The sequence below is a fragment of the Silurus aristotelis genome, assembly GCF_946808225.1.
Source record: "Silurus aristotelis genome assembly, chromosome: 11".
In the NCBI taxonomy this organism is placed as follows: Eukaryota; Metazoa; Chordata; class Actinopteri; order Siluriformes; family Siluridae; genus Silurus; species Silurus aristotelis.
The window spans coordinates 19,485,848-19,507,910 of record NC_139584.1 but is presented as its reverse complement, the minus strand read 5'-3'; the positions used below and the strand labels follow the sequence as shown (position 1 = coordinate 19,507,910).

Sequence of the window (22,063 nt, the reverse complement as noted above, 5' to 3'; positions counted from 1 at the left end):
TTCCGGTTTTATTTATCTGATAAATCCCTAACATGGGATTTTGGATTTTGGGAGAAAACAAAAATGGGCAACATCTGCTCTCCAACAGATGACTAAAATCAGTACAATGCAAGCTGAGGCAATGCAAAATAATGCCCCAATCCAAACAAAATGGAAAATGGTATAATAAACTGTAGTGCAAAAAGGTGCACAATGCCCTACTCTACACACGGTAAACTAAACCTTACGAAAATAAATGGCATACAGTAAAACACGGTATATAATACAGGAGTGGTGAAATTCTCCTGCACGTGCTAATGTCCAAACACGTGTACCTTCCTCACCAGGATTTTATGCACATAGCTGTTTATTCCCAAGACATAGCCATCTTGTTCTGTAACTTTCCCGGTCTTTCACGTTACCCATAATTCACCGCGAGTCCTACAAAATGATGTCAGTGTAGTTTTTATTACCTTAAAGGTATATAGCCCTGTTCTAACTGTTCACATTCAGGTGTATAACATGACCCGGTTACATACTCCCCTGTTTAGAAGTCAGCGTCCTCGGTGACTACTAATGAGTTTCTCACTTCTTTAACTGCCTCCCTAAAGAAAGCTGTACCCAAGCTGGCAATGATTTGGGATACTGTTGCGGGACTAAGTGACGTGTGGTCTAAAACTGACTTTGGCTCATGGTGCATATTTGAGTGTTGTCCAGCATTTGGCCTTTTAGTTCTATGGGGGACTGGAACTAGAGTTTGCTTATCGTTAGAACTAGGTTCGAATTCAGTTTTAGATACTTGGGCCTGAGGTTCGATGTCGTTCACTTCATCCACAAACAATAGCTCTTCTAAACCAACCGGAACCTCTAATTCTAGAGAGTTACTTATCTGTAAATCTGAGACCAAGGCCTCACTTGTCACAATCACCCCGTCATCTGAAACGTCATCAGAATCTGAATCAGTTTCTGGAAATGCAGTCATAGACAAACCAGCGCTCTGGCATCTGTGTCTTATCCGTGGAGCCGGAGTAGGCATAGAGACACAGGGTCTAATGTCAACTCTGTTAACCCTCCTGATAGGACCTCCTTCAACAGGTTCCACTGTGTAAGTGGTTTCTTGCACTTCCACCACATGGTGAGGAATGGGTTTCCAGGCATCTTGTATCTTATTTCTGCCTGGGGGCCTGTTTCTCAAATACACAGTCTGACCTACTTCAATAGATGGACAGTAGACTTTTTCGTTTAACGCAGAAATGCGTTCAGCTGCTTTGAGATTAAAATACTCTCTTGTCTTGGCATGAGCATCTTTCAGACGTCGCTGGTGTATAGCAAGCCAATCGTGATTTGTATCTGACTCCTGTCCTAACAGAGCATCCACTGGAAGATGGGGATCGACCCCAAACAGCAGGTAATGTGGAGAATAGCCAGTAGTCAAGTGGGGGGTTACATTGTATGCATAGACTAATTCTGGCAAGTGTTCTGGCCACCTGCATTTTTTCTCAGGCGGGAGAGTTTGCAACAGTTCGTGAAGCGTCCTATTAAAACGCTCGCACTGGGCATTTCCTGTGGGGTGGTGGGGTCGTGCGGCTTTTCTTCACACCATACAGTGTACAAAGTTCTGCGACCACCTCACTTTCAAAACTTCTACCTTGGTCTGAATGCAGACGTTCAGGTACTCCATACTTCATAAACCACTCCCTCAAAAAAACTTTGGCTGTGGTGTTAGCCTTTTGATCACGTGTAGGGAAAGCTTGTGTAAATTTTGTAAACACATCTGTGATCACTAATACATTTTCTCTTCCATCTGTGGCAGGTTCTAGTGTAGTGAAATCAATAGCAACTACTTCTAAGGGTCTGCTAGCTAAAAATGCTTTCCTAGAAGTATGGATTTTGGGATGAGGCATTTTGGTTAGTACGCAGCGCTCACAATTTCATTCATCCATTCATTCATTCATTCAATTCCCACCCAAAAGCATCGCAGTGTCAAAAGCTCCAGAGTTGTTTCACTACCTTTATGCCCCATTGAGTCATGTACACTCTGTAAGACCTTGGTCTTTAAACAATTAGGCACATGGAGTTGGAAGCACTCTCCATGTCTAGCATCTTCAACCACCCTGAAAAGAAGTCCATCTTTTTCTCTAATGTGTAACCAATGCTTCACTAAAGATAGCACAGGCTTTGTCAGACCTTTTCTTTTGGCTTTCGTTTGGCTTTCGCTTTTGCTCCCAGAAGGATTTGAAAACACTCAGCACAGGGTCATTACCCTGAAACGTGCCTAGTCCTTCTTTAGTGTATCCTGGTAAGGTGGGGGTATTACCCTGAGATACTGAGTGACCCAAGGGACTTCCCTTTTCAAGCACCCTTATCTGTCTAACATTAAAGCTATCAAGTCCTGCTGTTGTTAACTCAGTTCTGAGGACAGTTCCTTTCTGGATCATATTACAAATGGCTACACAACCATCAAATTCAACCTCTTCTAGACCAGGATCATGCTCCCCTGCTAAAGGGTGCCTAGATAAAGCATCAGCAGCCTTGTTGGACTGTCCTGGACAGGTACTGTACTTCACTATCAAACACTGCCAACTGTGCCATCCAACGCTGCTCAACAGCACCCAATCTAGCAGTGCCAAGATGACACAAAGGGTTATTATCAGTCAAAACAGTAAACTTAGATCCCAACAATAGCCCCTGAATTTTTCAACAATTGCCCATTTCAGCGCCAGGAGTTCTAATTTCATGCTGCTATAATTTTTGTCATTCCTTTCTGCATTTCTGAGTCTACGGCTGGCATATGCTATCACTCGCCTCTTCCCACCTTGTTGCTGATACAGAACAGCCCACAAACCGTGACCGCTAGCATCTGTTTCAACAATGAACTGACGAATAAAATCAGCAAATCCCAATATTGGTGCACTAGTGAGCTTTTGCTTTAAAACATCAAAAGCACTTTGGCATTCCGGAGTCCACATACTACACATCATCTGGTTAACTCAAGAGGGAGGTCCAGAATTTAAGCAACAGTTCACCAAGTCATGTAGTGGACCTGCTATTTTAGATAAATGCTCCACAAAAAACTCTAGGAAAGATCTTAATTCCTACAGGGTAGTCGGTACTGGCCATGACGTCACAGCTGCTATTTTGTCTGGATCAGTGTCAATTCCCTCAGCTGAAATCTGATGTCGCAAAAATTTTGCTTTTTGCTGTAAGAAGTGGCATTTCTCTAACTTGACTTTAAGACCCGTATCCTACAGACTCTTAAGGACAACATCAAGGTGTTCTAGATGTTCTGCAAATGTCTTTGAAAAAATTAAAATGTCATCCAGATAAACTAGCATGATCTGAAAAACTAAGTCATTCATCGTGGTTTGCATTAGCCGTTGAAAAGTTGCAGGCCTATTACAGACACCCATCGGCACCCGCAGATGTTCATAAAGACCGAATGGCGTTGTAAACTCAGTCTTATATAGGTCATTTTCCGACACAGCCACCTGGTGATAGCCACTTGCCAGGTCTATAGTCGAGAAGAACTTTGCCCCTTGAAGAGCATCAAAGCTCTCATCAATTCAAGGCAAAGGAAAAGCATCTTTCTTGGTTTTCTGGTTAAGTTTGCGGTAATCAACACACAATCGAATACTCCCATCAGCCTTCCTAACCACAACGACTGGAGATGCATATGAACTGGAGCTCTCCTGGATCACGTCTTTCTTCAACAGCTTGGAGATATGCTCTTTCACCTCCACATACCGATTGGGTGGAATTCAACGATATGGTAAATTCACTGGTACCTACTAGGTTATCATGTGTGACTCTATCAGTATAACCTAGGTCATCATCATCAATAGCCAAGACATCAGTATACCTGGTCAGCAATGCTCTTAACTCCACTTGTTGTTCACTGGTACCTCCAAATTCTAGGTTTCTTAAGATTTCCTGCCCACTGAGACTATGAGAATCGGTTGAGTAACTGAAACATGTTCAGTACTTGCTGAAATACACTGAAACTTGACTTTAACTTGGGGCTCATCACTGATGCACTCTACTGGAGATACAACACCTAAACGTGTACTAGGGCGTAACCACACATCTTCCTGGTGAAGGTTTACAATTTGTACAGGCACTGTCTTGCAACTAGAATTAACTAATGTAGGCAGGCTTACCAGACCTCCTGGTAAAGGTCTGTTCAGTGGTTCTACTAGCCTCTGACCTCCACTTTCAAACTCACGTGGGAGCCCTTTAGCCATGACAGTAACCACTGATGCTGCAGGGATGTGTACTTTGTCTCTACCTGCCAATCTTGCTAATGTTTGCCTGTTAATACCACATTTCTGCACTCGCTGAAAAATACTTCTCCAGTCTGAATCTAGTTTTCCCTCAAGGGTAGTCTCAAACTCAGCATAGACTAGTTGACGACAACGGCTGATGATATTCATACCAATGATACTGGGTACAGAATTCTTTAAACTCTGGGGATCTCTAACTACTAAAATCCCACAATCAGGAATTCTCAAGCCCATGGTTTCCACTTCCAACTCAAGATAGCCCAAGTATGGAATCGCTAACCCATTAGCTGCAGTCAACTTCAGCCAACTGGCTGTAGACAGCATGTCTTCCCCTTCTCCACTCAAGTGCTGACGGAAAAACTGCTCTGTTATGGTGCTTACTTGACTACCTGTGTCTAATAAACAACATGTTAAGACACCACCTATCTTTACGTCCACAACTGGGCATGTTCCCACAGCACGGGCAAGTAACTGGTCATGTAACGTGCTGATTCTGGTTGGGTCTACGTTGTGACCCCTAATTGCTCGACTCATAACAGTGGAGGCATCTTGGTTTTGGTCTACATCTTGCTCGTGATTCGTTTGCAGCTTGATTACACGTTGCTTCTTTGGCCAGTTCTTAGCTATGTGTCCTTCTCCTTGGCATTTTAGACAGATTGGTTTGCCATCATCTGTGAATCTCAGTTGAACCCGAGGTCTGATACCAGATTGATTGCTAGGGCTTTCCTTCTGGACAGCCAAGGACTTTACAGCTGCAGTAAGCTCACTGATCTGTTTTCCTTGTTCAGCTACTACTTTGAGGCGATCCTCTAAAGTCACTGAATGTGGTTCACTGGCCTTAACTACAATGCACCGAGCGCATCGGATCCATTACATCTGCCCTTAGAGTTTCGAGAATGACTAGACTCGTCCTCAACTGACCACAATAATGCTTCTTCACGTACCTCTATTATTGAAGAGTCTGGATTCCCTCTGGCAAATTTCCTTAGCTCTCTTTTTATAACTGGGTCTCTGAGCCCTTCAATAAACTGATCCCTAAGAACTTGGTTCTGATTAGGTAAAGCATTTGGGCTTTGTTGTAAAACAGTTTTCCAAATCTGACACAATGCATGTGAATATTCTAAAACATCTTCACAATCTTTCTGCTTACGGTTGTAAAAGTCATGTAACAGTCTAGCAGTACACCTTTTATCTCTAAATGCTTTTCTGAGAAAATCGAACAGGTCTGTGGCGGGACTGGGTGTGCCATTAATGTGCAGTCGAACTTCCTCTAAGCCAGCAACCCCTTAAAAGAGACATAATAAAATCATTCTGATCACTTGTAGACTGGTTCAACTTCTTAAATAAAGTCATCAACTGAACGACCATCCTTTTCATATTCACCACTAAATGGGGAAATGTGACGTTCTCTCTGCAAATAGACATAAGTCCTCTGTGGTTCTTGCCTTAAAGCAGCAATAATTGCCATGGCTTGCTGGTGTTTCCTATCCAGTTCAGAGATTTGTGCTAAGATGTCAACGTTGCCAGGCTCAATGTCAGCTTGTTCACTCACAGAGTCCATCATGGAGCGTATCTGGTACTTCCGTCATAAGAAAATGAAGGTCTGCTGTAGTCCACAGCGATGAACTGGCTCTTAACTGTAGATGCAGTCTCTGCACTGAAGTCCCATATCAGTCTTCATAGTCACCACTACCATTTACTGCAACCACTTTATGTAAGCACTGTACTCGCCTAAAGATGGCTACAAAACTATCAGATACCCCACTTCTGGTACCAAGTTTAGTTGGCGGGTAGAGAAATTATACGCACAAAACCAACAAAATGACTTTTTCGGGTTCTATTTATCTGATAGATCCCTAACATGGGATTTTGGATTTTGGGAGAAAACAAAGAAATAAAAATAAAACAAAAATTGGCAACATCTGCTCTCCAGCAGATGACGAAAAATCTGTACAATGCAAGCTGATGCAATGCAAAATATTGCCCCAATCCAAACGAAATGGAAAATGGTATAATAAACTGTAGTGCAAAAAGGTGCACAATGCCCTACTCTACACACGGTAAACTAAACCATACGAAAATAAATGGCATACAGTAAAACACAGTATACAACACGGTAGTGGTGAAATTCTCCTGCACGTGCTAATGTCCACACATGTGTAACTTCCTCACCAGAATTTTATGCACATAGCTGTTTATTCCCAAGACATAGCCATCTTGTTCTGTAACTTTCCCGGTCTTTCACGTTACCCATAATTCACTGCGAGTCCTACAAAATGATGTCAGTGTCGTTTTTATTACCTTAAAGGTATATAGCCCTGTTCTAACTGTTCACATTCAGGTGAATAACATGACCCGGTTACATAAACAATGCCCAAGGATTATAATTTGTGCACTTATTAAACTCTTTTAGGGTTAAACAAAACGTCACCAGAACAACTCATCGTTTTAACCACACACTTGATTTAATAATATCCCATGGAGCAGACGTCACTAATATAGATATTTAACCTCAGAGTGATGACATCACAGACCATTACCTCATACTGTACACACTACCGGTAGAGCAGATTACCCATGTTTCACCACGTTATCGACTTGGTAGGACTATTGTTCCGACCACTAAGGACAGATTCATAAATAACCTGCCTTATTTATCTCAATTTCTCACTTAACCCATAACTTCTAATAATCTTGATGGAATGACTAACAACATAGACCTTATCCTCACTAGCACATTAGACACTATTGCCCCCATCCGGTTTAAAAAGGTTAGCGAAAAAACACCTACACCTTGGTATAATAGTTATACGCATGCCCTCAAGAGAACAGCCCGTAATCTGGAAAGAAAATGGAGGAAAACTAAATTGGAGGTATTTAGAATTGCGTATAAAGTCAGTATGCTCAGCTACAGACAGGCGCTAAAAGCTGCTAGAGCTGAACACCTGAGCAAACTCATAGAAAACAAAAAAAACAATCCCAGGTTCCTTTTCAGTACAATAGCTAAATTAACAACGAATCAGGTATCTTAAAAATGTGTTTCATCACAGTTTAGTAGTGAGGACTTTGATAGTAAAAAAAATTTATAGTATTAGAAAAACAATTGGGGCGGTCCAACCTCTGACAGCATCTCCTGACACAATCTCACCTAAAACTCCACAACTACACTGTTTTACATGTATAGGACAGGAAGAGCTGTATGATGTTATTACCAAAGCTAAATCAACAACATGTCAGTTAGATCCCATTCCAACTAAACTACTGAAAAGTGTTCCATACAGCTGGTGAGCCTCTTCTCAATATTATTAACTCCTCACCAGAGGTGGGAAGTAACAAAGTACAAATACTTTGTTACTGTACTTAAGTCGATTTTTTTGGTATCAGTACTTTACTCCACTGTTTATTTTTCTTTATTTTTTTTATTTAACTTTTTACTTTTACTCATTACATTTTTACACAAATATCTGTACTTTTTACTTCTTACATTTTCAAAACCGGCTCTGGTAGATGCCAAAATGCATTTCGTTGCTGTGTACCTGTACAATTCAATGACAATAAAGATCGATCGATCGAACTATCTATCTATCTAGCTAGCTAGCTATCTAATTAATATGACGTGAGGTCCAGTTAACAGCTAAAACATGTAGAAGTAATAACTACTTTTTACTTAAGTACATGTCAGAGCCAAGACTTCTTTACTTTCACTTAAGTAAAAAAGTTTAATCAGTACTTCAACTTTTACCCGAGTATTTAAAAACACGAGTATCTGTACTTCCACTTAAGTAAAGAATGTGTGTACTTCTGCCACCTCTGCTCCTCACTATCTTTAGGTCATGTCTCTAAATCCCTCAAGTTAGCAGTTATTAAGCCCCTCATTAAGAAACCTAATTTGGATCCAAACATGCTATCAAATTACAGACACATTTCAAATCTCCCATTTATGTCTAAGATTTTAGAAAAGATTGTCGCTGCCCAGTTACGTTCCTACTTACAAGAGAATAATATCTTTGAAGAGTTTCAGTCAGGTTTTAGGCCCCATCATAGCACAGAAACTGCTCTAGTTAAAATTACTAATGACCTGTTTTTAGCTTTACACCAAGGCTTCATCTAGCTGTTAGTTTTACTCAGTGTTGTGCTAGTTACTAAGAAATAGTAACTAGTTACAGTTACTAGTTACTTTAATAAAAAAGTAACTCAATTACTTTGTAGATTACTTACACCAAAAAGTAATGCGTTACTGTTAAAAGTACTTTTTTAAAGAACGTTGTTTAATGTTCCCATTAATGCCCTTTTATGCGTTATGGTCTATACAAACACAAAACTGACTTAAACACAAAGTAATTTTTAAACACTATTTTATTTAAGTCAGACCAGCACAAACTGAATATATCACAAGGATTTGTGAAATAAATAACAAAACAAGCTGAATAATATATTCAGAATCAAAAACTAAAGTGGCTTTTGCATCATAAAAGCTGTTGTTTTGAGCCCTTAAAAATCTTCCTTTCACAGCTCAAGTATGAAAACTATAAACAATGTACAACATACCACCGGGTTAGCTTCTAGCTTCGTCAAAGCATGTAGTTTCTAGAGGTGATTAGACAGATTGGAGTTGCTGCTATTGCAGTAGATACGACCTTCAAACCAGAAAGACACAGCTTACATTTGACTAAAAAGTTTTTGTCTATATGCTCAACTAAAGGTAAATAATGAGCATATTTCCACTTTGAGAAACTCGTCTTGCTCTCGCCTTGACTCGCAATTACTGCCACACATACTCGAATAAACGGAAACACGCCCACAGTGCGTCTTCTTTGTGTTCACAGTGGTTGGCATCCACCAATCCTACAATGCGCCGCTGCTCTAAACAGGTTAGGCTGTAGGCTTCACTTCAGTCAAAATGAATTAATTTAAAAAGTAATGGACAATGCACAATACGGTAACGGAGTTACTTTACTTAAAAAGTAATGCGTTACAGTATTAGTTACTGTCAAAAGTAACTGCATTACAGTAACGCGTTACTAGTAACGCGTTATTGCCCAACACTGGTTTTACTAGATCTTAGTGCTGCATTCGATCCTAGATCGCTTAAAAAATAAAATCGGGATTCACTGAGCTGGTTTAAATCCTACCTGTCTGATCGTTACCATTTTGTATACCGTATTTTTCGGACTATAAGCCACTACTTTTTTCCCACGTTTTAAACCCCGCGGCTTAAACAACGAAGCTGCTTATTTATTAAGTTTTCTTCAAAAAACTGAGCGACATAAGACCAATGAAATTTTCGAACGGAAACGAAAAAACACACCCCACCTGTGTTCTGAGCTGCACGGCATAGGGAGAAAAACACTTTTTTTTTTTTTTTTTTTTTTTTTACGCAAGACGATGCCAAAAGATAAACTGCTGCTTCTCACAATATACATGCTTCCCCTCGGAAATATTATTAGAAGGCATGGAATTAGTTTCCACTCTTATGCTGATGATACCCAGTTATATATCTCATCAAAACCAGACCCGTTCTCACAAGGTCAAGGAAATATAATCATACAACCCCAATCTTATCGTCTCTACACTGGCTACCTGTTAAGTTTTGAATCGACTACAAACTACTGCTTCTTACTTCTTCTTCTTCTTCTTTCGGCTGCTCCCATTAGGGGTCGCCACAGCGGATCATCCGTCTCCATACCACCCTGTCCTCTATATCTGCCTCTTTCACACCAACTACCTGCATGTCTTCCCTCACCACATCTATGAACCTCCTCCTTGGCCTTCCTCTTTTCCTCCTACCTGGTGGCTCCATCTTCAGCATTTTTCTACCAATATAATTCATGTCCCTTCTCTGCACATGTCCAAACCATCTCAATCTCGCCTCCCTCACCTTGTCACCAAAACATCCTACATGTGCTGTCCCTCTAATAAACTCATTTCTAATCTTGTCCATCCTCGTCACTCCCAACGAAAACCTCAACATCTTCAGCTCTGCTACCTCCAGCTCCACCTCCTGTCTTTTACTCAATGCCATTGTCTCTAATCCATACAACATCGCAGGTCTCACCACAGTCCTATAAACTTTCCCTTTCATTCTTGCAGATACTCTTCTATCACAAATCACTCCTGTCACTCTTCTCCACCCACTCCACCCTGCCTGCACTCTTTTCTTTACTTCTCTAACACACTCTACATTACTTTGCACTGTTGACCCCCAGGTACCTGAACTCCTCCACCTTCTCCACCTCTTCTCCCTGCAACCGCATCACTCCACTGCTCTCCCTCTCATTCACACACATGTACTCTGTCTTACTCCTACTGACTTTCATTCCCCTTCTCTCCAGCGCATATCTCCACCTCTCCAGGCTCTTCTCAACCTGCTCTCTACTCTCACCACAAATCACAATATCATCTGCAAACATCATAGTCCAGGGAGACTCTTGTCTGACCTCGTCCGTCAACCTGTCCATCACCACTGCAAACAGGAAAGGGCTCAGGGCCGATCCTTGATGCAGTCCAACCTTCACCCTGAACCAGTCTGTCGTACCTATTGCACAATTTACTGCCGTCACACTGTCCTCATACATGTCCTGCACCACCCTCACATACTTCTCTGACACACCTGACTTCCTCATACAATTCCACAACTCCTCTCTCGGCACCCTGTCGTACGCTTTCTCTAAATCCACAAATACACAATGCAGCTCCTTCTGTCCTTCTCTATACTTCTCCATCAACATCCTCAAATCAAATAAGGCATCTGTGGTGCTCTTCCTCGGCATGAAACCATACTGTTGCTCACAGATGGTCACCTCTTCTCTCAGTCTGGCTTCCACTACTCTTTCCCATAACTTCATGGTGTGACTGATCAACTTAATTCCCCTGTAGTTACTGCAGGTCTGCACATCTCCTAAGATCGGTACCAGCACACTCCTTCTCCATTCCTCAGGCATCCTCTCCCCTTCCAGAATCCTGTTAAACAATCTGGTTAAAAACTCCACTGCCATCTCTCCTAAACATCTCCACGCTTCTACCGGTATGTCATCTGGTCCAACCGACTTTCCATTCTTCATCCTCTTAATCGCTGCTCTCACTTCCTCCTTACTAATCCTATCTACATCCTGCTTCACCAACTCCACATCCTCCAACCTTCTCTCTCTCTGATTTTCCTCATTCATCAGCTGCTCAAAATACTCCCTCCATCTTCTCAACACACATTCCTCACTAGTCAACACATTTCCCTCTCCATCCTTTATTGCTCTAACTTGCAGTACATCCTTCCCCGCTCGGTCCCTCTGCCTGGCCAATCGGTATAAATCCTTTTCTTCTTCCTTAGTGTCCAACCTCTTATACAGTTCATCATATGCCTTTTCCTTGGCTTTCGCCACATCCCTTTTTACCTGCTGCCGCATCTCCTTGTACTCCTGCCTACTTTTCTCATCACTCTGTCGATCCCACTTCTGTTTTGCCAACCTCTTTCCCCTAATGCTCTCCTGCACTTCCTCATTCCACCACCACATCTCCTTGTCTTGCTTTCTATTTCCAGATGTCACACCAAGTACTTTTCTAGCTGCCTCCCTCATCACTCCTGCAGTAGTTGCCCAATCATCTGGCACCTCTTCACCACCACCAAGCCCCTGTCTGACCTCTTCCCTGAACCTCACACTACACTCTTCCTCCTTCAGTTTCCACCATCTTATTCTTCTTTCAAACCTTACTTTCCTCCTCTTCTTCTTCGCCTCCAAAACCATCCTACAGACCACCATCCGATGCTGTCTAGCTACACTGTCCCCCGCCAACACCTTACAGTCTCCAATCTCCTTCAGGTTGCATCTCCTACACAGAAGATAATCCACCTGTGTGCACCTTCCTCCACTCTTATACATCACCCTATGATCCTCCTTCTTCTTAAAATACGTGTTCACCACTGCCATTTCCATCCTTTTAGCAAAATCTACCACCATCTGCCCTTCCACATTCCTCTCCTTAAAACCATACCTACCCATCATCTCCTCATCACCTCTGTTCCCTTCACCTACATGCCCATTAAAGTCTGCCCCAATCACCAATCGTTCTTTCCTAGGTACACCATCTACCACTTCATCTAATTCACTCCAGAATCTTTCCTTCTCCTCCATCTCACAGCCAACTTGTGGAGCATAGGCACTGATGACATTTATCATCATCCCTTCAACTTCCACCTTCACGATCATCACCCTATCAGAAACTCTCTTCACCTCCACTACACTCTTACTGTACTCTTCCTTCAGAATCACCCCTACACCATTTCTCTTTCCATCCACACCATGATAAAACAGTTTAAATCCAACTCCAATGTTCCTGGCCTTGCTCCCTTTCCACTTGGTCTCCTGAACACACAGCATATCTATATATGATCTGCATATTTGATTTGGCACGTTTTACGCTGGATGCCCTTCCTAACGCAACCCTCCCCATTTACCCGGGCTTGGGACCGGCACTAAGAGTGCACTAGCTTGTGCATCCATAATGGCGTTAGGAAGGGCATCCAGCATAAAAACGTGCCAAATCGAACATGCGGATCACGAATACGGATGATCCACTGTGGCGACCCCTAATTGGAAAAGCCGAAAGAAAGAAAGAAACCAAAAATAATGCATTAATATTTTAGGTATTATAGCCATTTAGTCTCTCCATGTTCAGTCTCAAAACATTTGATAAGTGAAGTCTGGAGATTTGGGATATTTTAAATGTAAGATTGCACTTGGTAGCTGTTCAGAAAGGTAGGAATATTACTGTCAAAGACAATAATCAAGAATATAATTTTTTGTAAAATATAAATACAGTGTTGATCACTGGTAACACACAAAGACCAGAAAATGACATCATTCCAACTCTAGGATTACAGATTACAAGGCAATTGTTTTTTTTTAATATACATTGTTATATCTATATATATTTTGTATGTTAAACAAAGGTAAAGAGGTACACTTTAATATAATCCACAAAATGTGCAATGTTTTAATCTCTTTTAATAAGACTTGAACCATTTATTTACAGCTGTGATTTTTCTTATAAATGGTAGTCTGAGGTTTTGCTCTAGATGTTAATTGAAATTAATTTTTTTAAGATGTTGTGAACGTTTACATTTTGTATGGTACATATTACATCCATAAGCAAAAATTTGCTAACCGATTTCCTAAATGTTATTGTTAATAGATAGTCACTAAAAATCATTAATGTAAATTAATTAAATTTTTTTTACATTTTAGGGAGAAATTTGTATTTTGAATGCACCTATAAGGAAGAAACATTTATACCCCATTTTATTTTCACAATATTATGTAATTGTTGTAATGTGGTGGAGTAACTTTGTGTAATGTAATGTTGTGAATAAGAACAACTTGTTATTCTTCTTTAAATTAATAGAAAAATAAATAAGTAATAAAACAATACAATTTGTTTGCTTTGGCTTTTCCTGGTCGGGGGTTGAAAATTACAAGAAGATTTGGCGGAATAATATAGTTTACTCTTCTTTCGTTTTGTCTCGTGCGCGTGCGCACCACCGTCGTTATGGAGACAAACGATGCGTCTCAGCCGCAAAGCATGCTGGTTTGAAATAAAATGCTGCGGTAAATAACAGAGAGAATGCACTTCGGTCCGACCAATGGACAAATTGGATCAGTAATACGTCACCCAACAACACAGAAGTGGTGTACGAGTCAGTTACCCCCCACCACCTCGCTTTCAGTGAATGACCGACTAGAAGGAACCGTGTGACTGTTTTCGTATTTTTGTTGAGCAGAATCGGCAAAATCAGGTAAACTTACACTTGTAATCGTGACAAATTTTTGTAGATAATTATTTCGAAAAGTATATATCTTTTGGTTTAGACGCACTTCAGATCAGATTCACACGAAAAGACCGTTTTACGTGTATGTGAAAAAACATCGTTATTTACTCGAGAGTTAATGAAATAAGCCTAACATTGTTTAAAACCATAATACGAGTTATACCAGCCAGATATAATTGCAGCCTTTGATATTTGTCCAACCAATAAGCAAAAATGCTATTCTTTAAATTAGATTCGTAAATTTGTATTTAGCTACCTTTCTAAATTTCCCAACTGCGTTTCCCAGTTATAATGTAAATTCTGGTCTACGTGAGGATACGCTGCTGTATTACAATAACGTTGTGTAGATAGGGTAATACACCATAGCAACGCCAGACTGAAATATAGGTTGATGAGGTTGTTGGGCGAGTAAAAAAAAAAAAAAAAAAAAAACTACCGGGATCTCGTGTTACTATTATGTAACCTACTTCTACACTGTGACCAGGTCCTGCATTTTAGTTCTGCTCTTATCTTCTGGAAATCATTTTCTTTATTAAATGGTACAAAAATTGCAGCATAACTATGGTACACTGAATTTTGCAAAATGGCAATCCCTATTTTAGTCCCGTTGAACGACATTAAATCGGTCTTCGGAGACAAGCTGCGAATGTTTTAAAATAAAAAGATCAGGGCATGTGCTATTCTGTACAAATAACACTATGCTTATATTTCTAAATGATCACCATGAGTCAAAATGATAAAAAATTGGTCTTGTACATGAAAAATGTGCATATTTGTGATTCCAGAGTAGTCATGTCTGACAGGAAGGCAGTGATTAAAAATGCAGACATGTCTGAGGAGATGCAGCAGGATGCTGTTGAGTGTGCGACACAGGCTCTCGAGAAGTACAACATTGAGAAAGACATTGCTGCCTACATTAAAAAGGTAAGCAAGGAATACTGAGCAGGGAATATATCTGGCTAAAAAATACCAGTTATTACAATCTTAATCACTTTCTGATTCCCAAATACAAAGTCAGTTGACGTGATGCCTTGTCTCGTCACTAAAGGAGTTTGACAAAAAATACAACCCCACCTGGCACTGCATTGTGGGAAGGAACTTCGGTAGCTACGTGACCCATGAGAGCAAGCACTTCATCTATTTCTACCTGGGCCAAGTGGCAATTCTGCTGTTCAAGTCTGGCTGAGACTAAGCTTAACCTCATCACCTGGCCATATTTGACTGACTGAGCATTCCTGTTCTAGGACCCACCTTCACCTGGCTGCTTTTTTTGTTGTTGTTTTAAGACAGTGGCTATGTATAAGGAAGAAAGAGGAGTATGGAGCATGTATTTATTTTTGCTTTCTACACACTAACGTTTTTTAATAAAACGGTTGTTTGGCTCAGTGAATAAGTGTAAGGAGTAATTTTATTACTTTTGTACAGGTTAACCACAAACACTAAAAGTCCATGTCTAAAGGTAATCTGTTGATTGGTTTGTTGTGGCAAGGCTTGCAGAAATGGAAATGGCTAATGGCTATGAAAACTGTACCATGTTTTGCTTGACAAAATTAGAGTCAGACCTTTTTTATTCTGAGAGTAGTTTTCTGGGTGAACCTTAAATTTGATGTCTTGAATATAAAAAAAAATAAATAAATAAATGTCACCCAGTGCATCAGAAACAATGTAAAATAAATCAAATGAAAATGACAATTTAAAAACACAGTCCAGATATAGGTGGAATAATCAGGTTTTATTTCTTTAGAAAACCAGTTTGTGAGGGTACACCCCATTGGAGAGGAAAAACTGTGAGCGCAGGTAACCTTTCAGCTGAGGAACTTTCTTAACAAGAGGCAGCAGCTGAGAGTCAACAGCTTTCTGGTCTTTCTTTCGCTGTTCCGTCAGCTGGTATTTCTGCAATAGAAAGACAAAACTTACAGGTAGAAAATACAAAACCTAACATGTATGTATTTAGTTAGTGACTGAACTGCTACCTAATCAGCGTATTCCGACAATGAACATTAGTCAACTCTAAGAATTTTGTTGTCAATCTTCTTTCACAGTTTGTGATGTGTAAAAGATGTCCAATCTGACTATTAAAGGCAATCTATTTTTAAGTGTACACAGTGCAGACATCTCAATATCCTCTCACAAATTTTTAAAAAAACTGGTATAAACTAAGCATATTTTTATACTTGCCACATTTCTCGTTTTAATTAAAATGTAGACTAATTTGCCATTGTTCATGTGTCTGCTACACTTATCTAAAAATATCAGCCCATCTTGATACAATAGAGAAACTGCACTGCCTGTGTACAAAAAAAAACAAACCCTCACTGATTTCAATAGACAAACTTATTACAACACGCATTTGCCACTGCATTTAATTCATAGTGATGATCAATCATTCAAAACTATTTTAACCACATTTCTTCCTTGAAGATGATCCTTTACCACTATCCAGGTTTTAATAATGCATTGGACAGTTCTTAACCCAACTGTAGTAGTTTCAGCAAAGTCTTTAGCAGTTTGCTTAAAGCAGTAAATTTTTTTGGGTAACATGTGCATTGGTGTTCTGCATGCATAGTATATTTAAAAAATGGATACCTCTTTCTAGTATATAAAAAATGGATACCTCTTTCTCGGTGTCAAAGATCTCTCCTTCTTGGTGCTTGGGCTTTCTGAGCCTCTTCTTCTTAAAGTAAGCATCATTCAGGTTTTTGGGAAGCTTTACACTTGAGATGTCCAGTTTGGTAGTAGTTGCAATGCAGAACTTTTGATGGGCTCGACGCAGAGGAACTCTGTTCAAGGCTAAAGGACCTAGAAAAAATCCACAAGGTCAACTGGGAGCCAGTAACCAAAAACTTTAGACCAAACCAATTACATTTTCTGGGGTAAGCTTGACCTCTAAGCATCATCCCAATAGTATAAACAGTAAATAAAAACATACCTGTAACAAGAAGGAGGCCACTAGACAGCTGCTTGAGAAAGACCACGCGCTGGAAGTAGGCAAACAGGTTTTAGTCATCAAAAGCAATATACTTTTCTGAAAAGTGCTACACAAAAATGTTTGTTAAAGTGCATGTTTGCTATTTGTGAATATTCTTCACTGAAGACCTGTACACATGTAAAACTGTTTGGAAATGGCCTTATAAACCTACCCAGGCTGATAGGAAAGGAATTGTTGTTGCCTAAGATCATTGCTGATATCTTTATCTATATCGATATCTTTTTGGCATTCTATTACCTAAATGTTCCAGAGTAGCAAATTGTTAGAGAGCTTCAGCTTTTTATAGGTTACACATGCAATCAATTTATCAAGGGCATTTTATTAGCAGCAGCTGGGTGCTACTTGGCCTCTTAATTCCTATGGAAGTAATAAGGGTGTATAGTTTTTTTTATTTACTTTTTGCTAAATAATGACTGCATTTTCATGTGGCGTTCATCTGAGGTCAAACTAAACCTATTCTACAACATGCTAAAGACCAGTGGTAGATAAAACCATTGAATTCCGGGTATACTTTTATTTTTCACTCAACTGTATTTGACATGACAAAACCTAATAGAAATGTTCAATCTGAGGTATTTACAGAAATTTCAGTCCGTGAGTTTTAGTCCCTGTCAAAAGGTTCTCAGTGGGTCTTTTATTAAACCACTTTAAAACTGGCTTAACATCTTAAAATATCACCGGATCAGTAAGAAGGTTTAGACATTGTTTTATTTATTTTTTTATGATTATCAACATTATTCCTTAATACTGAAGCCATCCAAAGGATAAAAGAAACAAAGGAACACAAATTGAATTACACAGTAAACAGTTTTATTATTAATTTTTCAAAGTGGGTCCCACTAAGTGGGGAAATCACTGTGGTAGCCATGCTGGTTAATTGTGCCCTCAATTTTTACTAAATCAACAACAATGTCGCCAGCAAACCACACCATTAAAATCTCCTACTCCACTTAGCCTTTGCAGCAAAGCTCTTGGTCTTACTTTCCTGGGACAGTCCACATGACTTTTTCCATCATAGATTTTGATGGTCTTTGAGACTGCACTTGGGGATGCATTTAAGTTTCTTGGAGATTTCTCCAGACCCTGACCTTTATTTTTTTTAATTAAGTGTTTTACATCATAATATGGATTTATACAGTAATTGCAGAAGCACTAAAAGGGCTATTGACTTTGCACTCACTTCCCTCTGTACAACACAGCTGATCTAAAGCACATTTAGGTGGCAAGATGATGTCAGTAAGTGCGCCCGGTTTTATTTAGCAAACAGGGAGCTATCAAAGTCTAATAAAGTATCTTCACAGCAAATATTTGTAGAGTGAACAAGAGTGATTTCAAGACATCAATAAGAGCTGTTCATCAGCTGTTCCATAAAATAAAATAAAAAAATAAAAATCCACAAAACCAGTCAGACAGACAAATCTGCTCGACCAAACAACAACAAAAAGCAAGCAAGATGCGGAATAGTTAATGAGGTCGTAAAAGAACCCAGAGTAACTTCTAAGCAACTAAAGGCCTCACTTTGGCTTATGTTAAAATGTTCATGAGTGCCCCATCAGGAGAACACTGAACAACCTTGGTATGAATGGCAGATGTGCAAAGAGAATCCACTACTCCCAAAAAAAAAAATTGCTGGCCACCTAAAGGTCAAGTGGACAAGCCAAAGGACTCTTTGAAAAATATTTAGTAAATGGGTAAGAAAAGAAAGCCTTTTGGTTTAAAAGTGAAGCATTATGTTCCGAGAAAGTATAAGGACAGCATTCTGGTTTAAGAACCTTATCCAATCTGTGAAACACAGTAGTGGTAGCGACATTGAGCTTGTTTTGCTGCATCTGGGCCAGAAAAGCTTGCAATCATTGATCAAACAAATTAAGAAGTATCCCAGTAAATTCTAGAGGAAAATATCAGGCTTTGTGCCCAATTAAATGTTGACTCTCAAGAGAAAATGGTTATGCAAAAAGACAACATCTAACAAGCAGTTCTACCAAAGAATGGGTAATCGAAAAACAAATCTAATGCTTTGGAATGGCTAAACCAAAAACCTGACAATTAATCGAATAGAAATCGAATAGAAATGCTGTGATTTCCAAGCAGTTGAGATGGACACCCATCCAAGAGTTTAAGCTTTTTATACATGAAGAACTGAGAAAAGATTTCTCAAAGCCAATTTGCAGTACTAACCAACAGTTAGACATTTTGACTTGCACTTTTTTCTGCACAAGGGGGGTCACACCTAATACTAAAAATAAAAAGTTCACATACGTCTGCCATCATAGATGTATTACAATACCAGTTTTTCCCCCAATAATAAATTATGCATTATATTTGCCTCCTTTTTGATTGGATTTACTTCATCTACTTTCAGGACTTGCTTGAAAAAAATGATTACGTTTTGGGTCATATTTATGAAGAAATAAATTGTAAATAAACTGAAAATACAATTAAGGGGGAAAAATGCAATTAAATGCATGTACTACTGACAGCAATAAAAAAAGTACCTTGCCACGGTGACGTCCGGTGAGCATGATGAGCACAGTTCCAGGAGAGATGGAAGAGCGCAGTTTCCTCTTGTGCTGGCAGAAGGGCTTTGTGCCATGACTGCGCAGTTTCCGGGGCACATCCTCGGTAGGATAGTAACGCGGCTGGGGAAAAAAAAAAAGAAAAAGTAAAAAAAAAGTAAAAAAAAAAAAAATTTACGTACAGTGAATTTGAAGCTACTTTCACTTAGAGCTTTAAAGTCCCCATTAAATAACAACTTGATTGCATTTGCTTAAGAAACAGACAGCAGAGTGATGTATTATAAGTGCTAAACTAACAAACAAGAGCTTATAACATGGTATCTGTGGGAATAACATTTAGGAAAAAGAACAAAAAAAAGTTAAATCTTAAAGAACCAGTTAGTGAAAAGAAAGACATCTAAAACAAACAAAATAAATAGAAGAAAGAAAAGGCTCACCATCTTGCGAAGCCTGATGACACGGGTCCCTCCATTCTTGTCTCCCCCAACAGTTTTTACCACAGTGGTAGCAGGCTTCTCCTTCAGCTTCTTTTCAATCTGTTTAAACGTCATTCACAAAATGTCGATTGTAATAGAACCCATTCCAGCCCATTTACACGTCAACTCAACTCAATGAAAGTTGCTGTGGCATATGCAATAGCTGCTCGGTGCATTTTATTAATTGATCTGCGCTCACCTTGGTTTCGGGTGCCTTGATCTTTCTCTTGTACATGGCACGCCGGGCAAACATGGCAGAGCGGGAGTAGCGGCCGATTCCCCGGGCCAGGACAGGATTGCGGCTGCAGTGCCGCTTGCGGGCAACCTTCTTCTTATCACCCTCTGCCATCTGAAACCGTTTAAAATAAAGCTTTTTTTGTAATTGTAGAATAAATATTTAAGCACAGCAACAGTCAAATAATAAGGTAAAATCCTGACAAAATATTTCAAACACTGGACACACTGAAGTTCTGGATGAATTGCTTGACGTCTAACAGTATACTAGTAATTCAAAAACAATTTTAGAAATTACAGCGCAGTTATACTAACTCAGAGCCAGCTACCACATACACATACCAAAACTTGTATGTAAATCATAAAAAATAAGCTTAATACAGACACGCACGAGCCCTGAAAAACAAACGTGACTAGCGTTAGCGTTGCTAACACGCTAAACGTTTCTCACCGAAAACCACCGGGATTAAATAAAAGATTCCTAAAATAAATAATCAGGAAACACTGTACATATCACGTAATTACATTAAAAGCTTTGATGATTCATTAACAGCTTTGGGGGAAAACGGAAACGTGCACAGCAAATAGACATTCAGCTACACTTTCGGGCCCATCATCTATACACAAATATTATAGCGGCGACAAAACATTTTCTGTAAAATCTTGAAGAAATTTCCTGGCAATAGTGACGCATTAAATTTATATAACATTTCGGATAAAATCTACTAATGAAATAATGTAGGATGACAACGGATTAGTTCTCCGAGAAACATAGACATGGTTACCACAATTACCTCGAGCTAGAAAAAAAAAGACCTACATCCGGGCACTTGGCGCATATATAGTCTGACGTAGAGCTCACTGTTTGCTTCGGCGGTGTCCTGAAAACGCATATTTAGTACAAGAAAATCACAGCGTCACCTGCAGGCCAAGATTACAGAAGCACGCGGGAAATTCCCATATCCTGAAAAAATCAATACATTTGAGTATTCACAAACTAATCAGGAAGAAATCGGTTAGCTATTGTTCATTCTATTCTATTCTATTCTATTCTATGCTTTCGCCAAATGCATCAAAATTGTTACATTATTAGCAATATATGATTTATCTTTCTACGTGGTTTTTGGAAGCTTTATTTGACAATTCTTCTTTAAAAGATTTGTCATATCTACCTCTAGACATGATTTAGAAAAGCCTGTGTATTGTATGTGTTTTATGTTGTATGTGTTTTATATTACAAGGACCCAAAGCTGTTGGTTACTGGATAAAGATAAATTAATATTATATTAAGAAGACATGCTGAAAAATCCTGCATAATCTGTCCTGCTACCTGCTACCAAAGTTATCATTCCTTATTTTGTATAAGAGGTAATTGATAAGTAACTGTGCGAAATTGTCAGAGTTCACTGTTACTTAAACATAACCTGTCCAATATGTATTATTAGTAGCTTTAGTTTTCCTTTCAACCACTGCTTACCAACTGGTAAAGATGGTCTACCAGTTAAACCAGCCCATTCTGTGTTTAACCAGATCAGAATTTTCAGTATGGTTTCATGAAAATGAGAATTCGATCATTCTTTTATTTTCACTAAGCAAACAAACTGCTTTTGAATTTAGTTTTGAACAAGTTAGAGTCAGGAGAGAAAAGTTCTGTTAAATCGACGTTGAGCTGTATGCTAGTGCTGAATAGATACCAAGTGGCAATCAAATCAACTTCAAAACAAAGCACATGCTCTATCCTGATTGGTGGCTTGGCTGCATGTATGACC

General features: G+C 39.4%; 2 protein-coding genes across 2 annotated transcripts; one reads left to right on the top strand and one right to left on the bottom strand.

The window, feature by feature from the left end:
- Positions 1 to 13,892: 13,892 nt before the first annotated feature.
- On the top strand, positions 13,893 to 15,472 carry dynll1 (dynein, light chain, LC8-type 1). The gene is made up of 3 exons (XM_083554634.1): positions 13,893 to 14,046; positions 14,865 to 15,003; positions 15,128 to 15,472. The coding sequence occupies exons 2-3, from the start codon at positions 14,872 to 14,874 to the stop codon at positions 15,263 to 15,265; spliced, it is 270 nt and encodes an 89-aa protein (XP_083410760.1). The 5' UTR covers positions 13,893 to 14,046; positions 14,865 to 14,871; the 3' UTR covers positions 15,266 to 15,472.
- A 320-nt stretch (positions 15,473 to 15,792) lies between these two features.
- On the bottom strand, positions 15,793 to 21,181 carry rpl6 (ribosomal protein L6). The gene is made up of 7 exons (XM_083554605.1): positions 21,089 to 21,181; positions 20,260 to 20,409; positions 20,022 to 20,120; positions 19,564 to 19,707; positions 17,009 to 17,057; positions 16,694 to 16,878; positions 15,793 to 15,972 (listed from the first exon to the last, which is right to left on the bottom strand). Exons 2-7 carry the CDS (start codon positions 20,407 to 20,409, stop codon positions 15,820 to 15,822), a joined length of 780 nt encoding a protein of 259 aa, XP_083410731.1. The 5' UTR covers positions 21,089 to 21,181; the 3' UTR covers positions 15,793 to 15,819.
- Positions 21,182 to 22,063: the final 882 nt, after the last annotated feature.